At 33.8% G+C, this 20,089-nt stretch overlaps 1 protein-coding gene across 4 annotated transcripts in view; it reads left to right on the forward strand.

The window, feature by feature from the left end:
* ZPBP (zona pellucida binding protein) overlaps window positions 1-20,089 on the forward strand; it is a 139,628-nt gene that overhangs the window by 54,792 nt on the left and 64,747 nt on the right. For all 4 annotated transcript variants that reach the window (XM_074379704.1, XM_010341388.3, XM_074379702.1 and 1 more), the window contains one exon: window positions 3,323-3,399. In XM_074379704.1, the coding sequence (XP_074235805.1) occupies window positions 3,323-3,399 (77 nt within the window). The remainder of the gene's footprint in view (window positions 1-3,322; window positions 3,400-20,089) is intronic.

The following is a 20,089-nucleotide window of genomic DNA, read 5'->3' on the forward strand; positions in this document are numbered from 1 at the left end:
GGCATGCCACGGCCCAGTACCTCTACATGTTCAGCAACCCAGAAGCTCCTGTCTTTGATTTTTGTAAGTTTCATTATAATTTGTCTCAGTGTGGGATTCCTTGTATTTACCCTATGTAGATTTTATTTATCTTGTATATGTAGATTCATGTGTTTTATCAAATTTGGGAACTTTTGGCCATTATTTCTTCAAATCCTCTTTTTGCCACTTTCTCACATTTCTTTCTTTCTACAGTACCCACCATGTCTATGGTGGTCCACTTGATGTTGTTACCAGATATCTTAGATTCTCTTCCCTTAATTTTTTTTCTTCTTCTCTGACTGTATGATTTCAGTAAACTATCGTCAAGTTCACTGATTCTTTCTTTTGTTTACTCAAATCTGTTGTTGAAAATCTTTACGAAGTCCTCATTACAGTTGTTACAATTTAATTTTTATTAGATTTTGTCCTGTAACTTATTTTGCTTTATTGATATTCTCTATTTGTGAAGGTATCATTTGGTTCTTTGTTCATGATTTTCTTTAGCTCTTTGAGCATATTTAAGATAGCTGATTTAGAGTTTTTGTCTAGCAAGTCCAATGTCTGTGTTTCCTCAGGGACAGTTTCTGTTATTTTTTGTTCTCTGTGAATGGACCATGCCTTCTTGTTTCTTTACAAACCTATTTTTTTTTTTTTTGAAAACTTTACATTTTAAGCTATTTTAATGGATATTTTTGAAATCAGATACTTCTTCCTCTTCAGTGGGTATGGTTGCTGCTTGTGTGGATTGTAGTTGTTTCATAATTTTCAACATCTTTTGTCGTGTTCTCTAGAGTCAGTCTTCCATTTACTTCAACTTTTGTTCATTTTTAACCTTTGAATTCTCTTCAACCTTTGTAGTCAGATACTGACTTGACAGAGATTTTCTTAAATGCTATGTTGAAGTTGTCTTTTGTTGACTTAGCATTCTCTTGGTTGTTGTAAACATTTGATCATTTTCTGGAGTTCCGATAAAAGTTCATTCTGACTAGTTTTGTTCATCGTTTTCAATGTTTCTATAGGAAGAGGTGGCCAGGAGTTTTCTTCTCTGCTATTTTTGCTGGCATCATTCCTATCTTCTTTAATTTTTAATCTCATAGAAAACTTATCTTACAAAAAGCTAGGTGATTTTATACAGGATGAGGTTAGTCAGCTAGCCTAAATAAAGAGGGGATATGCTAGAAACTCAGGAGAAGATAGCTGATGCAGAGAACATGAGTGTCATCTGGTTTGCGTGATATAGTGGGGATGGATAGCCTGTTGGCTGGTAACACAATTGATACTGCGTTTGGACTGAAAGAGTCTCTTAGATATTTGTACTTTAGCAATCTTTTATGTATATTGATTCTGAAAAGATAGATAAGAAAAGACTTCATATATCTTTTGATTCTATGTTGTGGTTTCTGACAGTTATTAGTTTTATGAATAGCAACCTTAATTAATTTTTTAAATTGCCCTAAATTTTTATAAGGGTTCAAAAATAAGAAAATTTTACATCATCATGATAATTCAATCTCATAATCATGTTATGATGCATTGGTAGACTCTGATCTGCCACCTTTTGAATTACTTTATGGACATTTTTTTCAAAAGCTGGCGAATTATTAGGTGAATAATATTTAAAAGACCTGGCTACATTTTGCTAGTGCTTTTCATAACTCTACGTATATTTCTGATTCATAAATTTAGAGATTTCACTTTTCTTTGGCCTCATTTTAAAAGGACCAAAGGTAAAAAAGAATATAAATAAAACTTTTTCTCCCCCAAGTCTGTGACCTTAACTGGAGCTCTGTCTCAAATTAACTGATCGAATTTTATAAAATCACAGGATGGATTGTGTTGTCTGTAATATTTTATAGTACCTTATAATATCATGCAGATGGCAAGAATGAAGTTTTATATCATATATGGGTTTGGGAAGGTATGAAAGTAGTATGTTGAAACAATGAAACAAAGATTATCTGGTATTCTGAGAATATACTCTGCATATATTCATACTTTTATGATAAATTTTATGCTCTTCATATCAACAGTTGTCCATCAGACATATTTTATGTAACATACTAGGTAAATGTTGGTAATGAAGAGTAAGGATCCCTCTTCAAGATTATATTATAGTAAAAAGAAAATATTCATATAATAATAGTACAACTTATATAAATACTGTAGAAGAGTTACCAAGTGTTTTATGGGTTCTAAGAAAGTGATGATGTTTTAAGGAGATGAATAATTAAGGAGTCCTGTGAAAAATTATTGATGTTTTGAAAGAATTCAATGGAAAATGAACAACTGAAAGTCATATACACAGACACCATAGAGCATATTTGGAATGAATAGAAAATGGATAGCCTAAAAACAGAGTTGTGGGAAAAACAAAATTGTCAAGATTGGTAGTAAATAAATTGTAGAGATTTTGGTTGTTAGGGTGAAGTATTTGTTTTTAAACTAATTTCCTCATAACTGGAAAGGTTGACAAAAATCACATTATTCAGATCCTTGTTTTACAAATGAGAGAGTAGAAGTCTCAGATGTTATTTTATTTTACATTCTACCTATGTTTATTAGTTGACCTCCTATAAAACTCAGGCTACAAGTCAGATTTCTTTCTATGCATTTTTTAAGTCTTGCAGTATAATAAGAACATTTCTCAGATGATCTTGCAGAGACAATACTCATTTCTACATTGCTAAATTCAATGGGATTTTGTTGATTTTGTTCACTTACGTATCCCCAAGCACTTTGAGTAATTTCTGACACATAGTGGGCTCTTGGCAATTATTTATTAAATAAATTAATATATACGCAAATATAAATATTCATCATTTTAGTTACCATGGCTGCTACTGTAGTCCAACCTCATTCCCTTTCCAGTATTGTGATCATAGTTTATCCTACCTCTATCATTTTGCAGCTAGGGATTAAGAATTGAATTAAATGACACACAGTATATTATATAGAGTTAAATACAGTATTGAATGAATGAACATAAATGTATACATACATATACCTATTTATGTTATTAAAATTGAAATAAATCTATTGTTCAGATTTTACAAAATCAGCAGCTAAACATTCTCAAGTAAGTTGATTAATTCTTAAGTTCACTGAATACATAAGGTTTTCTTGATTTATAGAAAGCAAATTTTTGGCTTAGGTTTTTTGCTAAAAAGAATCCTTTAGCACCAGGAGAATTGCTTACTGTTTTAATGGAAGAAAAATATTAGAGTATCATTTTATTTTCCAAAAGCCAATTTAAATATAGTGACAGAATACATTAGACTCATGATAAAATATGTTTCCTCAGTTTCATCTCTAGATGCTGGAAAAGGACCCAAGCCATGTACAGACCATAACTGTGAATCTTCCAGAAGACTAGCTAAGGTATGTTATGTGAGGCTGGTAAAAAGAAAAAAAAAGTTGTATGAACATGCTCCATGTGTAAGTAAGCATCCTAGCTATTTATAAAATACATTGAATCCCCACAGTTAAGGATTTCAACAATAAAAATAAAACTTTACCCACTAATAAAATATATTAATAGAATTTATCTTTATAAAATGCTTTCAAATTTAGCCTTTTCTAATTGCTTATATGAAGAAAATGGTTTTTCTATTTGTTTGGCTTTATGCTATTGGTAACTAATTTATAACTATTATTCAGATAGAATACTGTCCAAGTGACCATAGTCCATCATAAACAACAAGCAAATTTGAGCTATAATCTTTATAATCTATTTTCATATTGTTTTGCTCTATACCTAGCATCCTATATCTATGCTTAGGGTGAAAATTTTGCTATATCTTCTAGAAGCAATTTAAATTACTTGTTTTTACATTATACTTACCGTATTGATCATGTTCAATAAATTTATGACAGTATCTTCCTATGCCTAATTATAATTTACTCACCATAAACACTTTTTAAAAGTAGTATTTTAAAATGTTTGGAATATATAATTATTTACAGTATAATGGTTATAAAGTTTTTCTACTAAAGGTAGAAGTATTGCATACAGAGATCAATATCCATTATTTTTGCCTAGTGAAATTGACAAGGGGATTGTTTCTTAATCTGTACTCAGTAAGCCTCCTGAAATATAGTTTAAGTCAGGCATCCCCAACTCCTTGGCCACAGACTGGTACTAATCTGTGGCCTGTTAAGAACCAGGCCATACAGCATGGGGTGAGTGGCAGGCAAGCATGAAGCTTCATCTGGTTTTACAGTCCCCATCCCCATCACTTGCATTACTGCCTGACATCTGCCTCCTCGTGTCAGATCAGATCAAGGGCAGCATTAGATTCTTATAGGAGTGTGAACCCCATTGTGAACGGTACATGTGAGGGATCTAGATTGTGTACTCTTTATGAGAATCTAATGCCTGATGATCCATCACTGTCCCCTGTCAACCCCAGATAGGACCTTCTAGTTGCAGGAAAACATGCTCAGAGCTTTCACTGATTCTACATTATGGTGAGTTATGTAATTATTTCATCATTTATTAAAATGTAATAATAATAGAAGTAAAGTACACAATAAATGTAATGTGCTTGAGTCATCTCGAAACCATCCCCTACTCCCTGGTCTGTGGAAAAATAGTCTTTCACAAAATCGGTCCCTGCTGCCAAAAAGGTTGAGAACTGCTGGTCTGAGTCATCAATTCGTGTATTATCTTATATTTCCATTTAAAAATTCTTCTTAAGCATTACCTGTCTTTCTTGGGAAACGTTTTCTTTTTTTTTACTCTTGAAATAAGATTTAGGATTTGAGGCACCGTGAAGAGAGCAGTTTTTAATCTGTGAGTACTGTGTTATAAACATTAGTCAGTTATTACCTAACACATCTTTTACCCTCTACCGGTCTTAAACACTCACAGACCCTGAACGAGGATAATTTATTTGGAAATGGAATTGGAATGTGTGTTCAAGCACAGGGATTAGGAGTAGGGGAAGGAATCTGACCCATTTTGTTATTTTCCCTGAAGACGGGCTCAAGGTGGTATCTCTCTGACTTTTCTTGTATCATTTTTATTTATTCTTGTTTTTTCTTTTACATTCAGGGGGTACACGTACAGGCTTGTTACATGGGTAAATTCCACATCTTTGGGGTTTGGTGTACAAATGATTTTGCACCCAGATAGTGAGCATAGTACCTGATAGGTTGTTTTTCGACCCTAACCTTCCACCCTCAAGTAAGCTCTGGTGTTCCTCTCTTTGTGTCCATATGTGCTCAGTGTTGAGCTTCCACTTGTAAGTGAGAACATGTGGTATTTGGCTTTCTGTTTCTGCATTAATTTCTAGAGGATGATGGCCTTCAGCTGCATTCATGTTGCTACAAAGGACGTGATTTAATTCTTTTTTATGGTTACATAGTATTCCATGGTGTATAGGTACCATATTTTCTTTATCCTATCTACCATTGGTGGGCATCTAGGTTGGTTCAATGTCTTTGCTATTATAAATAGTGCTGCAGTGAACATACCCATGCATGTGTCTTTATGGTAGAATGATTTATATTCCTTTGGGTATATGCCCAGTATTGGGATTGCTGGGTCAAATGGCAATTCTGTTTTAATTTCTTCATAAAATTTCCTAACTGTTTTCCACAGTGGCTAGTTTAGTTTAATTCACCTTCCCATGAGCAGTATATAAGCATTCCCTTTTCTCTGCAACCTCACCAACATTGGTTATTTTCTTACTTTTTAATAATAGCCATTCTGACTGGTGTAAGGTGCTATCTTACTTTGGTTTTGATTTTTTTTCCTCTGATGATCAGTGATGTCCAACATTTTTTCATATGCTTGCCGGCTGCCTGTACATCTCCTTTTGAGAAGTGTCTGTTCATGTCCTTTGCCCTTTTGTTAGTAGGGTTGTTTGTATTTTGTTTGTTGATTTGTCTAAGTACCTTACAGATTCTGAATATTAGACCTTTGTTGGATACATAGTTTGCAAAAATTTTCTCCCATTCTGCAGGTTTTCTGTTTACTGTGTTGATAGTTTCTTTTGCTGTGCAGAAACTCTTTAGTTTAATTAGGTCCCACTTGTGTATTTTTGTTTTTGTTGCAATTGCTTTTGGAGACTTCATCACAAAATCTTTGCCAAGGCCTATGTTCAGAATGGTATGTCCTAAGCTTTCTGCTAGGATTTTTAATAGTTTAAATATTTAATCCATCATGAGTTGATTTTTATGTATGGTGAAATGAAGGGATGCAGTTTCAGTCTTTCCTACTGAAAGGCCACTTTATCACTATGATTTATCTAGAAACACAAAATAAGTTTTAAAGCTTCCAGATGATGAAGCTTTGAGTTCAAGAGGTCTGTAGTTTCATTAAGTTCATTTGTTCCTTTGGACCAAAAGCTGATTATTTTAGGTTCCCCTCCAAATACCTGCTCTCTGACTTTTCCCGTCCCTTGAAAACTTTTTTTTTAGTACAATATGTTTATCTTTCTTTCCCTCTCAGCATGGAAGTTTTTTATTTGGCTTGTAACAGGAAAATAAAGGAAAGCTAGTGCTTTTCTGTCTTGATGGTAGTATAAGAGCTGTATATTGGCATATAGTAAAAGGAATTCAGAATTTGCAGGCAATGTTATTTTCACAAAAGCACCTTCATTAAAAAAATCTGAAAAATTATTTGATGTATTTATCTCATTGTTGGTCTCCTTTGCCTTTCAACTTTAGGACCTTTTTATCTTGTATTGGCATCTTATATATTATTAAATACAGTCTTTTGATGTTAGGAAGATTTAAGCAACTGAAATTGTTCCCAAACTACAGTAAGGCCAAATTTACTTTGGCGTATTTGTCCCAGTGATGTTACATCTAGCTCTAAAAGATTCTATCTAAAGATGTTGTATTTCTTAAGCATACCATTTCGTTCCACTCTTCTCCATTTTGTCAGTCTTTCTGGCAGTGCCATACTTTCTTCATTACTTTATCTGTATAATGATTCTTTAGTCAGTGGTGTTTTTACCTTGATTTTTTGTTAGGATTGTTGTCGATAGTCTAGGTTCCTTTCCAAGAAAACTTAGAATCAGCTTTTATGTCACTTTTCTCAAAAAGGCATGTTTGAGTTAGATTGGAGTTTCCTTGAAATTATCAATTTGGTGAGAAGTGCCATTTTAACAGTTCAATATTCAATACCTGAAAATTGTAAATCTATCTATCTAGGTTTAAAAAATTAACGTATATGATGATTTGGAGATGAATAACATATTTTCTCCTCCTTTAGAGAAGTTCATGGGAAAGTAGGAGGATCAACCTATAGACAAGTTACTTTATGCAAAGTGGCAGTTACTGTAACAGAAATAGGTAAAAGATGATAGGATAATATATAATTGATTAATCTTTCTAGAAGTTGAAGAAGAAAAACAATGCTACTGCCAAATGTAGCAGATGATATTTATTTACTCGTTCATCCATTTATTTTAAGTATGTTTTCAAGTCAAGATCATAGTGTCATTATACTCAAATGATTGTATAATTACTTGACTCAAATGTTCAGTTGAAAATCAGACCAAGTGGGTCTTGATAACAACCCAGAAAGTAATCTGAGTCTTTCATATTGGGGTCATCTCTGATATATTTATCACTTTTAAGAAAGATGACTAATGTTTCCTAATATTAATGATTTTAATTGGGTAAAGTTTATATTGGAAAATTCATAATCCATTATTTTTTCATCTCTGCACAATATTATAAAAAATTAGTCTTTGAAAGGAGAAATGCCATTGTCTGTTTTTTAAAATAGACTATTATTACCTAGAATTGGAAATAGTATAATAATAAATATAAGAAGATATTTGCTACTGTTGCTTTACACAGAATTTTTAAAAAATATATTTATATTTGTCTGTATAATGTTGAACTTCTGTACATTCCAAAAGAACTTCATTAAATGGTGTTCTCCTTCAAGAGCTATCCCATGGAAATTACTCTATTCTGTAAGTCAGGAATGTGATGCCTTTCTTCAATCACTGTTACATTATGCTGGTTTTTATATTTGTCTTCTTCAACTTCTCACATCAAGTGACATTATAACAACTATACTGTAAAATAATTTAAATAACTATATTGTAAAATAATAGGGTTTGGGTTGAAACAGTCTTCTATATAATAATTTTATATCTGCAGAATTAAATACTTTAATTTGAAAAAAAAAGCCTTCTTTTTGCATTTTTCAGTGCAAAGGTCTTATATGTCATTTGGGTTAAATGCATTCCTAAGTGTTTTGTGGGGGGTCTTGGTGCTATTTTATTAAATGGAATATTAAAGAATTCATTTTCTAGTTGTTTCAATTTCCAGTGGATATTTTCATATTTTCCTTGTTTCATGTCACCTTGCTAAATTCACTTGTTAATTATAGTAGTAGTTTTATAGGTTACTGAGGATTTTCTATGTAATTTATCATGTTGTCTGCAAATATAGACAATGTTACTTCTTTAGTTTTGATTTTTGTGCATTTTAGTTTTGTATTCCGTCTTCTCTGAATGGCTGCAGTATAATGTACAATATTGAATAGATGCAGCAAGAATGGGCATCCTTTTCTTTCTCCTGACCCTAAAAGGGAAAGTACCATCTAGTACGATGGAACCTCTAAGTTTTCATAGATATCTTTTATCAGAATGAGGAAGTCTTCTAGTCCCAATTTACTGGGAGATTACATTATGAATGAGTGTTACGTTTTTCAAATACTTTTTTTTCATCTTGTTGAAAACGACTTATATCTATTATATTTGTTAATGTTTTATTAAGGAGATATATATATATATATATATGTTATATGTCATGTTATTTTTTTGTAATGTCTTGCTCAGGTTTTGATATTTGGATCATACTGACCTTGTAAAATGACTTGGTAACTGTTTTCTTCTCTTACAGTTTTTGAAAATGTTTTTAGTTGTTAGTTTCCTCAAGATGTTTGATAGAATGCACTAGTTGAAGCACTGGGTCCTGTAGTGTTCTTTGTGGGTAGGTTTTCAATAAGAAATTATATCTCAAGTACATGGAGGGATATTTCGATTTTCCTGTTCATTTTGTTCACTTTTAGTGAGTTGCAAGTCTCGAAAATCTCATATATTGCATCTCAATTGTTAAATTTTTCTGGCATGAAATTGCTTCTAATGTTATCCTTCTGATATCTGCAAGATTTGTAGTAATTCTCTCTTCTGATAAGTTGAGTAGTATGTGTTCTCTCTCATTTTCAATTTTTCCTACTTCTTTCTTTTTGATTCTTGAATTATTTAGTAGTTGGTTGCTTAATTTCCAGATTTTGGGCATTTTTCCTAATGTTATTAATTTCTAGTTTCTTTTTTGATTAAAGACATACTCTGAATATTTTAAGTCCTTCAGAATTTATTCGACATACTATCTAGCCTTGTCAAATATATTATGTACATATTGAAATACTCTGTAGATTTTGGATGTAATGTTTTATAATTAAAAGTGTTAATAATAGTGTTGTTCAAATCATCTCTGTCATGGGTTAGCACATTGTCCTTGTAAAGGACAAAATTGTAAATATTTTAGACTTTGTGGGCAACATGGTTGTCTGTTCACTCTGCTGATAATTTCTTCTGTTGTGCAGAAGGTTTTTTAGTTTAATTAAGTCCCATCTGTTTATCTTTGTTTTTGTTACATTTGCTTTTGCATTCTTCATCATGAACTCTTTGCCTAATCCATTGTCTAGAAGAATTTTCCAATGTTGTCTTGAAAAATTTTTATGGTTTCAGGTCTTAGATGTAAGTTTTTGCTCCATCTTGAATTGATTTTTATATAAGGTGAGAGATGAGAATCCAATTATCCCAGTGCCATTTGTTGAATAGGGTGTCCTTTTCTCACTTTGTGTTCTGTTTGCCTTGTTGATGATCGGTTGGCTGTACGTGTTTGGCTTTATTTCTGAGTTCCGTATTCTGTTCCATTGGTCTACATGCCTGTTTTTATACAGTACCATGCTGTTTTGGCAACTCTAGTTTGTAGTATAGTTTGAAGTTGGGTAATGTGATGACTTCGCATTTGTTTTTCTTTTTTTCCTTAGTCTTGCTTTGGCTATGTGGGTCCTTTTTTGGTTCCATATAAATTTTAGGATTATTTTTTCTAGTTCTCTGAAGAATGCTGATGATATTTTGATGGAATTGCATTGAATTTCTAGATTGCTGCTGGTAAGATGGTCTGACAACATCGATTCTACTCATCTATGAGCATTGGTTATGTTTCCATTTATTAGTGTCATCTATGATTTCTTTCAGCAGTGTTTTATAGGTTTTCCTGAGAGATCTTTCACTTCCTTTGTTAGGTATATTCCTGAGTATTTTACTTTTTTGCAGCTTTTATGAAAGAAATTGAGTCCTTGATTTTATTCTCAGCTTGGTCATTGGTGGTGTACAGCAGTGCACCTGATTTGTGTACATGGTTTTTATGTTTTACATTTCCCATCAAAGATGTGATCGTTTTTAATCAATTTTCTATAAGGTATGAGATTTAGCTAAAGATTATTTTACTGTTTTTGGTTTTTATTTGCCCATGGATATACAGTTGCTCCAAAATCATTTGTTCAAAATGCCATCTTTTCTCCCTTGAGTAGCTTTTGCATCTTTGTTAAAATGCAGTGAGTATATTTGTGTGGGACTGTTTTTTGATCCTTTATTCTGTTTCATTGTTCTGTGTGCTTATGTGTCTTCTAATATCACATGGTCTTGACTACTATAGCTATCTAGTAAGACTTACTAATGGGTAGTTTTAGTCATTCTACTGTATTCTTATCAAGATTGTTTTAGCTATTTTAGGGTCATACCTTATATACGTTTTGAAGCTTGTATATGTCTACAGAAATCTTTTTGGGATTTTGATAGGGATTATGTTAAACCTATATATAATTTCGGGGAAATCTTAAATTTTTGCTATATTGATTCTTCCAATCCATGAACGTGATATGTCTCTACATCTTCTTAGTCCTCCTATTTCCTTTATCAGGGTTTTGTATCTTTCAGCGTACAAATTTCGTATGTGTTTTAGTAAGTTTGTACATAATTATTTCATTTTCTTTAGACTTATTTTGAAGAATGTTAGGTTTTAATTTTGGTTTTAAAATGTTCATTGTTAGTGTGTTCAAACCCATTTATTTTTATGTGTTGGTATAGTTTCCTGTAAACTTGATGAATTCCATGTTCTAGACTTTTTCATTTTGTTTTGTTTTACATTCTTTGGGATTTCCTATCACAATTATGATAGCTGCAAACTGAGATAGTTTTATTGTTTCCTCTAAGTTTTATAAATAGGGGAGTAAGTGTCACTTGTGGGATGTTTACGGATGGCTCTAGCATGACTGCAGAAATTACATTCAGAGAGATACATGAAATTAAAGGATTTTTGATACTCACCAGCCCTGGAGATGGGGGCATGGCACAGCAAGCAGGAGGCCTTGAGGTAGGAGCTTTCAGAGACTAAGTGCAACCAAGCAGATGGGGAGCCTTCTGGGGATATTGCGGAGTGCAGAGTGAAAGACAGAACTGCAGAACCACTGGGCAAGTGTCTTAATCAGGGGACAGCAAGAAGGTGAACTTGGGTCAGGTTCACTGCTGGACCTGGCCACCTGAGTGGAGTGCTCACAGTCTGTTTGAGGAGATGGAAGATGTTGAAGTATCAGGAAACTATTAAGTTTTAAGAATTTACAAAACAATACCCAGTTGGCATGTGCCTTTTTTCTTTTTTTCCTTTTTTTTGAGACAGAGTCTTGCTCTGTTGCCCAGGCTAGAGTGTAGTGGTGCAGTCTTGGCTCACTGCAACCCCCGCCTCCCAGGTTCAAGTGATTATCCCACCTTAGCCTCCCAAGTAGATGGGATTACAAATGCGTGCCACCATGCCTGGGTAATTTTTTTGTATTTTTAATAGTGATGGGGTTTCACCATGTTGGCCAGGCTGGTCTTAAACTCTTGACCTCAGGTGATTCACCCGCCTTGGCCTCCCAAGTTACTGAGATTACAAGCATGAGTCACTAATGCCTGGCCCAGTATATGTCTTTATTTACTCTTTTGCTTATTACAGTGGCTAAAACATCCAGTATCATGTTTAATAAAAGTGGTGAGGGTGGACATCTTTTCTTTGTTCTGCAGCTTATGGGGAGGGCATTCAGCTTTTCACCATAGTGTTTGTAGATGCTTTTTAGAAATCATTTTGACCATGTGTATGAGGACGTATTTCTGGTTTCTGTATTCTGTTCCATCAGTCTGTATGTTTGTCTTTATGCCGGGACCACACTGTTTTGAATAATATAACTTTGTAATAAGTTTTGAAATCGGGAAGTGTGAATCTTTCAATTTTTCTGTTCTTTTTCAAGATTGTGGGGCTACTATAAGGGTCTCATTAGATTTCATATGAATTTGAGGATGGGTTTATTATTTCTGCAAAAAAATTGCATTGGGATTTTGATAGGGATTGTATTAAATCTATAAATAGCGTTGGGTTGTATTAACGTCTTAAATGTGTTAATGCATAAAAATGCGACATCTGTTTATTTATTTGTATCATTTTAAATATTTTTCAGCAACATTTCCTAATTTTCAACATAGAAGTTTTTCACATCCTTGGTTAAATTTTTTACCGTTTTATTCTTTTTGATGCTATTTTAAGTGGAATTATTTTCTTAATTTCCTTTTGGTATAGTTTGTTTTTCATGTATAGAAAAACAACTGATATTTGCATGTCGATTTAGTGTCCTGCAAGTCTGCAGAATTCATTTATTGCAGTGTTGTGTTTTTTGGTGTGGAATCTTACAAATTTTCCATATGTAAACAGAGATAATTTAATTTAATTTTTCCTATATAGTTTGGATTTATTTTATTTTGTTTTCTTGCCTAATTGCTGTGCTGTTCCTGGTGCTGTTTTGAAAATAAGAGGCAAAATCAGGTATCTTCATCTTATTTGTAATCTTACAGGAAAAGCTTTTAGTCTTTCAATATTGAGTATGAAGTTAGTGGTAGACGTTTGTTATATGACCTTTATTATGTTGAAGTCGTTTTTTTTTTTTTAAATTCTGAAGTTTATTTAGTGTTTAAGTATGAAAATGTGTTAACTTTTTTGAAATGTCTTTTCTACATCAGTTGAAAGTATCTTTTTTTTTTTCCTTTATTCTGTTGTGATGTATTACATTGATTGATTTTTTATGTTGAAACATCTTAACATTTTAGCAATAATCATTCTTGGTCATGGCTTACAATAATTCTTTTAATATGCTGTTGGATTCTGCGTTGTTGAGAATTTTCTGTCTTGGTATTCCTCAGGGATATTCATTTGTGGTTTTCGTTTCATATTGTCTTTGTCTTGTCTTGGATCAGGGCAATATTGACCTCATAGGATGAATCTAGAGGTTTCTGTCTTCTTCAGTTTTTGAAAGAGGTTTAAGGCCGATTGGTTTTAATTCTTCTCTAAATGATCAGTGACATTGGTACCAATAAAGCCATCTGGTTCTGGACTTTTCTTTGTTGGGAAGTTGTTGGTTACTGATTCAATTTCCTTACTAGTTACAGATCTACTAAGACTTTCTATTTCTTCATGATACATCCTTTGTAGGTTGTATATTTCTCAGACTTTGTCCATTAAACCTAGGTTATCCAATTTTTGACATATATTTTTTTTCTGAGTCCATTCAGAATGTTATAAAAATACCTTAGATGGGGTAATTTATAAATAATAGAAATTTATTTCTCACAGTTCTGGAGGCTAGAAATGCCAAGCTCAAGGCTTCAGCAGATTTCGTATGTTGTGAACTCTCACTATTTGTTTTATAGAGGGTGCCTTTTCTTGGTGGTTTCTCACACAGCAGAATGAACAACAGCTCCATTCAGCCTCTTTTATTAGGGCACTAATTTCATGAGGGCCCTGGTCTCATGACTTAATCACCTCTCAAAGACCCTACCTTGGCATTTAAATTTCAAGATACGAATTTTTGGGGGGACATATTCAAACCATAGTGCAATTGTTTATAACATTCTTTGATTTTTTTTTTTTTTTTTTTTTTTACTTTCTATAAAATGAGTTGTACTTTCTTCAATTTCATTTCTGATTTTAGTTTTCTTCTCCGGTTTTATTAGGTAATCTAGCCAAATGCTTATCAGTTTTGTTGATCTTTTTAAAGAAGCAATTCTTGTTTTGGTTAGTTTTCTGTATTTTTCTATCCTCTATTTTGTTTACCTCTAATCTTTTAAATTATTTTCTTTTTGCTATATATAGGTGTAAATTGTTCTTTTTCTAATTCTTTAGGTTATAAAGGTAGCTTATTGATTTGAAATGTTTAGTCTTTCTGAAGCATTTATAGCTATAAGTTTCCTTCTACACACTGCTTTAGCTGCATTCCATAAATTTCCCTTGTGCTTTCTTCTCTGACCCTTTTATGTTTAGGGATATCTTGTTTAATCAATATATGTGGATTTTCCAGTATTTAATTTAATTCTATTAAATTAGAAATGGAAAATTGATTGGAAAAGATAATTTGTATTATTTCAGTCTTTTATATTTATAAATATTTGTTTTGTGGCTTTACATATAGTTTACCCTTGAGAACGTTCCATGTGCACTTTAGGAAAAAACAGTATTCTGTCGTATTGGGTGGAATGTTCTATGTGCCTTTTAGGTCCAGTTGATCTATGGTGTTGTTCAGGTTCTCTTTTTACATACTGATCTTCTTTCTGGTTGTTCTGTCCATTATTAAAAGTGGAGTATTTTGGTTGTGTGTTTCTCTCTTCAATTCCATCCATGTTTGCTCCATATCTTTTAGGAGTTCTCATGTTTGGTTAGTATATATTTATTATTATCATAGCTTATTGTTGAATAATCGGCCCTTTCATCATTATATAATACTGTGTCTCCTGTAATCATTTTTGACTTGTCTGTTTTTTCTGATATTAATATGCTCTTTTTTGAATGCTATTTTCCATGGAATATCTTTTTCTATCCTCTCACTTCAACCTATATGTATTTTTAAATCTAAAGTGAATTTCTTGTAGCATATAGTTTGAACCTGATATTTATTCATGTAGACAACACACACACACACACACACACACACACACACACACACACACCTTTTGTTGTGGAGTTTAACTCATTTATATTTAATGTGATTACTATTAGGGAATAACTTACTATTGACATTTTGGGATTCTTCGTATGTCTTACAGCTTTTTTGCCCCTCGTTTCCTTCCTTACTCTCTTCCTTTTTGTGTAGTTGATCTCCCGTAGTGCCATGCTTTGTTTCCCTTCTCATTTCCTTTTGTGCATATTTTATTTGTGATTACCTGGGGCATTAGATAGAACATCTTCAAGTTGTAACAATCCATTTTAAACTGATAACTTAATGTCAATCATGTGCAAAAATCTATGCTCCCTTACAGCTCTGCACCTCCCCATTATATTCTGATGTCACAAATTACAATTTCATATTCTGTGTGCCCATTAATATAAACTTATGCTTTTGGTTTTTAAATCTTATAAGAGCTAAAAATTGACTTACAAACCAAAATTACAAATACAGTGTTTTATATTTTTCTATATATTTTTGTTTACAGAATTACTTTATATTTTTATAAGACTTAGATTTATTGTCTAGAGGCCTTTCATTTCAAGTGGACACACTTTGCTGGTGGTAATGAACTTCCTCAGTTGTTGTTTATCTGAGAATACTATTAATTTCTCCTTCATTGTTTGAAGGCCAGCTTTGTTTTTTATATATAATTTATAGTTGATAGCATTTAAAACTTCTTTAGCACTTGAAATATATCATCCTGGCCTCCATGGTTTCACTAAGAAATCAGTCAGTGATCTTATAGAGTTTCCCTTGCATGTAACAAGTCAAGTTTCTCTTGCCTTTTTTTTTTTTAAAGATTCATTTGTTTTCTTTGATAGTTTAATAACTTCTGCTTATACTGTATCTTTAATTTATTCCTACTTGGAGTTCATTGAGCTTTATGTACTTGTATGCCCATTTCTGTCTATATTAATTTGGAAAATTTTCAGCCATTATTTATTGAAACAAACTCTTTGCCTTTTTCTCTCTCTTCACCTTCTTGGATTCCCATAATGCTTATGCTGATCAAGTTGATACAGTATCTTACATATCTGTTAGGTTCTATTCATATTTTTTCATTTTTTCTTCTTTTTCCTTCACAAATGCTAATTTCAAATGGTCTGTTTTCAAGTTGACTGATTGTTTCTTCTGCCTCATTGGTTCTGCCATTGAATCTCTGTAGCAATTAATTTTTTACTTCAGTTATTGTACTTGTAACCTCAGAAATTATGTTTGGTTTTATTATTTCTATTTGTAGATTGTATTAGGGTTTTCCATAGAGACGAACCAATAGGATATATGTATATATAAAAGGGATTTTATTAGAGAAGATTGGCTCACAGAATTATAAGGCAAAATCCAATGGAAGGCTCTCTGTAAGCTAGAGAAAGAGAGAAACCAGTAGTGACTCAGTCCTAGTCCAAAAGCCTCAAAACTAGGAAGGCCAGCAACACATCCCTTAGTCTAACGCCAAAGGCGTGAGAGTTCCTTGAAGACTGCTGGTGCAAGTCCCACTCTCTGAGTCCAAAGGCTGAAAAACCTGGGGTCTGGCATCCCAGGGCAGGAGGAAAGGAGGCAAGCATCTGGCATGGGAAGAATACAAAGAGCTAGAAGACTCAGCAAGTAAACATATCCCACCTTCTTCCACGTGCTTTGTTCTAGCTGTGGTGGCAGCTGATTGGGTGGTGCCCATCCACTTTGAGGATGGGTCTTCCTCTCCAGGTCCCCTGATTCACATGCCAGTCTCTTCTGGCAACACCCTCACAGACACACCTAGGAAAATGCTTCATCAGCCATCTAGGCATCCTGCAATGCAAACATTCTGATGTTATTATTGTTATTCTAATTTTGTTCATAAACTGCTTTCCTGATTTTGTTCATCTATCCATGTTGTCTTTTAAGTAATTAAGCATATTTAGGGAATTTTATAAAAATTATTTGTCAGTTCAGTAAGAAATGTGTGTTGTGTTGTTTAGGGTGGTTTCACAAGATTTATTATCTTTGGAATGTGCCATGTTTTCTTTATATACTTTGTAATCATTTGTTGAAATTTGAGTGTTTAAAAAATAACCCCTTTTCCTTGTCTCTGTAGACTGACTTGGTGAAGGAGAAGTACTTCCCCAATCAATTCAGTATGTGAGTTGTGGGTCCCTTCAGACCTTTTCTGCAGTTCTAGCATACCACATTACCTGCCTTTGCTGTCAGTGTCCTCCAATCTGGTATCCAAACTATGCCACTGTGTCCGTCAGTTCTCCAAGTCAGGTGAGACAGAAATTTAGTCTCTCAGATAGTTCCCCAGACTAGCTAGAATGCTGTAAGCACATTCCACACCTTTTCTTCTCTTCCAAGGTAGGAATGAAGATTTAGGCATCCTCACCTCAAGTGCACCATGCTGTGACACTGGAGGTGAGGTGGGATAGGAAGGGCAAGGGTGAGCAAAATGTCACGACCTTTTCTACCCATCTAATCACAGCTCTTTCTTGGTCAAGTATGTAAGTTAGGTTCTGCAGCTTCTTAGCTGGTTTCTAGTGTTCTTACAAAGCCATTATTGTTGTTTATTCAGGGTTTCCATGGGGGAAAGAGGACATGGAGCTTACTAGTCTGCCATATTGCTGATGTTAATTCATGTAGGATTTTTATTTTATTTTCAAATCAGTGCATAGAATCCAGGAGGATCAACTCACGATAATTCTGTGTTCACAGTATATTTGTGTGTTTCCTATACCAATCTCACTACTGGTATGTCTTTTAGGGTTTTTTTTCCCAAAAAAGTGGGGAATTATTAGGAAATTGTGTCTGTAAAATAATTTCTTTTTTAGCTTTGGAAGAACACACTGCATTTTTGCATGGATGAAAACATATAGTAACTTTTACCCTTAGTTTCAGATTTTTTGGTAACATGTCAATCATTTTATCAATAAATGTTTTATCCTAAATGTTGTGATTTTTACCTTGTGGGTGCTGGGAATTTTGATATTCTTATAAATGTTCCTGAATTCTGTTCTGGAATACAAGTTACTATATTTGGACAACAGTTTGATTTATTCCGGTATTGCTTTTATGATTTCTAAAGTAGGATCTGAGCAGTGTCTTCAGGCTAGATCTGAGTATTCCTTACTTCTAAGATAAGACCTTTATGTTTTAGAAGTCCTGTGAATTTTCAGCTTTTCCATTCTGGGTGGTATTAAGTAACATTTCTGACCTGGTATGATCTTCAGGAACTTTATCCTTCTGGGTATTTCTTTTTACGTCTTGGGAAGATTCTGTACATAGGCTGATGAATACTCAGCTAAATACAAGAGAATGAGCTGGGTGTGGTGGCTCATGACTATAATCTTAACACCTTGGGGAGGCTGAGGCAGGGGAGTTGCTTGAGCCCAGGAGTTCAAGATTAGCCTGGGAAACATAGTGAGACTGTCTGATACAATTTGGCTGTGTTCCCACCAGCGTCTCACCTTGAATTGTAATATTCCCTACATGTCAAGGGCAGGGCTAGGTGGAGATAATTGAATCATAGGGGCAGTTTTTCCCATACTATTCTCATGGTAGTGATTAAGTCTCAAGAGATCTAATGGTTTTATAGATGCTAGTTCCGCTGCACAAACTCTCTTGCCTGCTTCCATGTAAGACATGACTTTGCTCCTCATTTGCCTTCCACAGTGATTGTGAGGCCTCCCCAGTCATGTGGAACTCTGAGTCAATTAAACATCTTTCCTTTATAAATTACCCAGTCTCATTTATGTGGCCAAAAAACATGTGAAAAAAAGCTCATCATCACTGGTCATTAGAGAAATGCAAATCAAAACCACAATAAGATACCATCTTACTCCAGTTAGAATGGCAATCATTAAAAAGTCAGGAAACAACAGATGCTGGAGAGGATGTGGAGAAATAGGAAAGCTTTTACACTGTTGGTGGGAGTGTAAATTAGTTCAACTATCGTGGAAGACAGTGTGGCAATTCCTTAAGGGTCTGGACAGAAATTACTATTTGATCCAGCAATGCTATTACTGGGTATATACCCAAAGGATTATAAATCATTCTGCTATAAAGAAACATGCACATGTATATTTATTGCATCACTATTCACAATAGCAAATACTTAAAACCAACCCAAATGCCCATCAATGATAGACTGGTTGAAGAAAATGTGGCACATATATATCATGGAATACTATGCAGCCATAAAAAGGATGAGTTCATGTCCTTTGTAGGGACATGGATGAAGCTGGAAACCATCATTCTCAGCAAACTGACAGAAGAACAGAAAACTGAACACTACATGTTCTCACTTATAAGTGGGTATTGAACAGTGAGAACACGTGGACTCAGGGAGGGGAACATCACACACCAAGGCTTCTCAGAGGGTTAGGGACTAGGGAAGGGATAGCATCAGGAGAAATATCTAATTTAGATGATGGGTTGATGGGTGCAGCAAACCACCATGGCACGTGTATACCTATGTAACAAACCTGCATGATCTGCACATATATCCCAGAACTTAAAGTATAATAAAAAAATAAAAATAAATTACCAAGTCTTGGGCATATCTTTATTAGCAGTGTGAGAACAGACTAATACACTATCTCTACAAAAAATTAAAAATTAACCAGGTATGGTAGTGTGTGTGCCTTGTAGTCCCAGGTGCTTAGCAGGCTGCCTCAGTCATGCTACTGCACTGCAGCCTGGGTTACAGAGTAAGACCTAACTAAAAAAAAAAATACATGCATACAGTCATGCAAAATAAATATTAATACTTGAGGATAACTCTCACAGTCCTGAGGGCTCACTTTATGCAGCACTCCCTTCTCCTTTACATTGTACGATTAATAATAGTCATGTTGGCATTTCCAGATTCTAATTTCCATCTTTTCAAGTCAGGAGTCCTTCTGGGTTTCTCATTATTACCACAGCCAAAGCTCATTCAAGGTGTAAGGCAACGTATTCAGACAGCTCACCTCATTTGTTTTGTGCTCTTTAGGAGTGGGTTACCTTCATTGTCTTGCAAACTGTTGTTTC

Source organism: Saimiri boliviensis, chromosome 10 (genome assembly GCF_048565385.1).
Source record: "Saimiri boliviensis isolate mSaiBol1 chromosome 10, mSaiBol1.pri, whole genome shotgun sequence".
Taxonomy (NCBI): Eukaryota; Metazoa; Chordata; class Mammalia; order Primates; family Cebidae; genus Saimiri; species Saimiri boliviensis.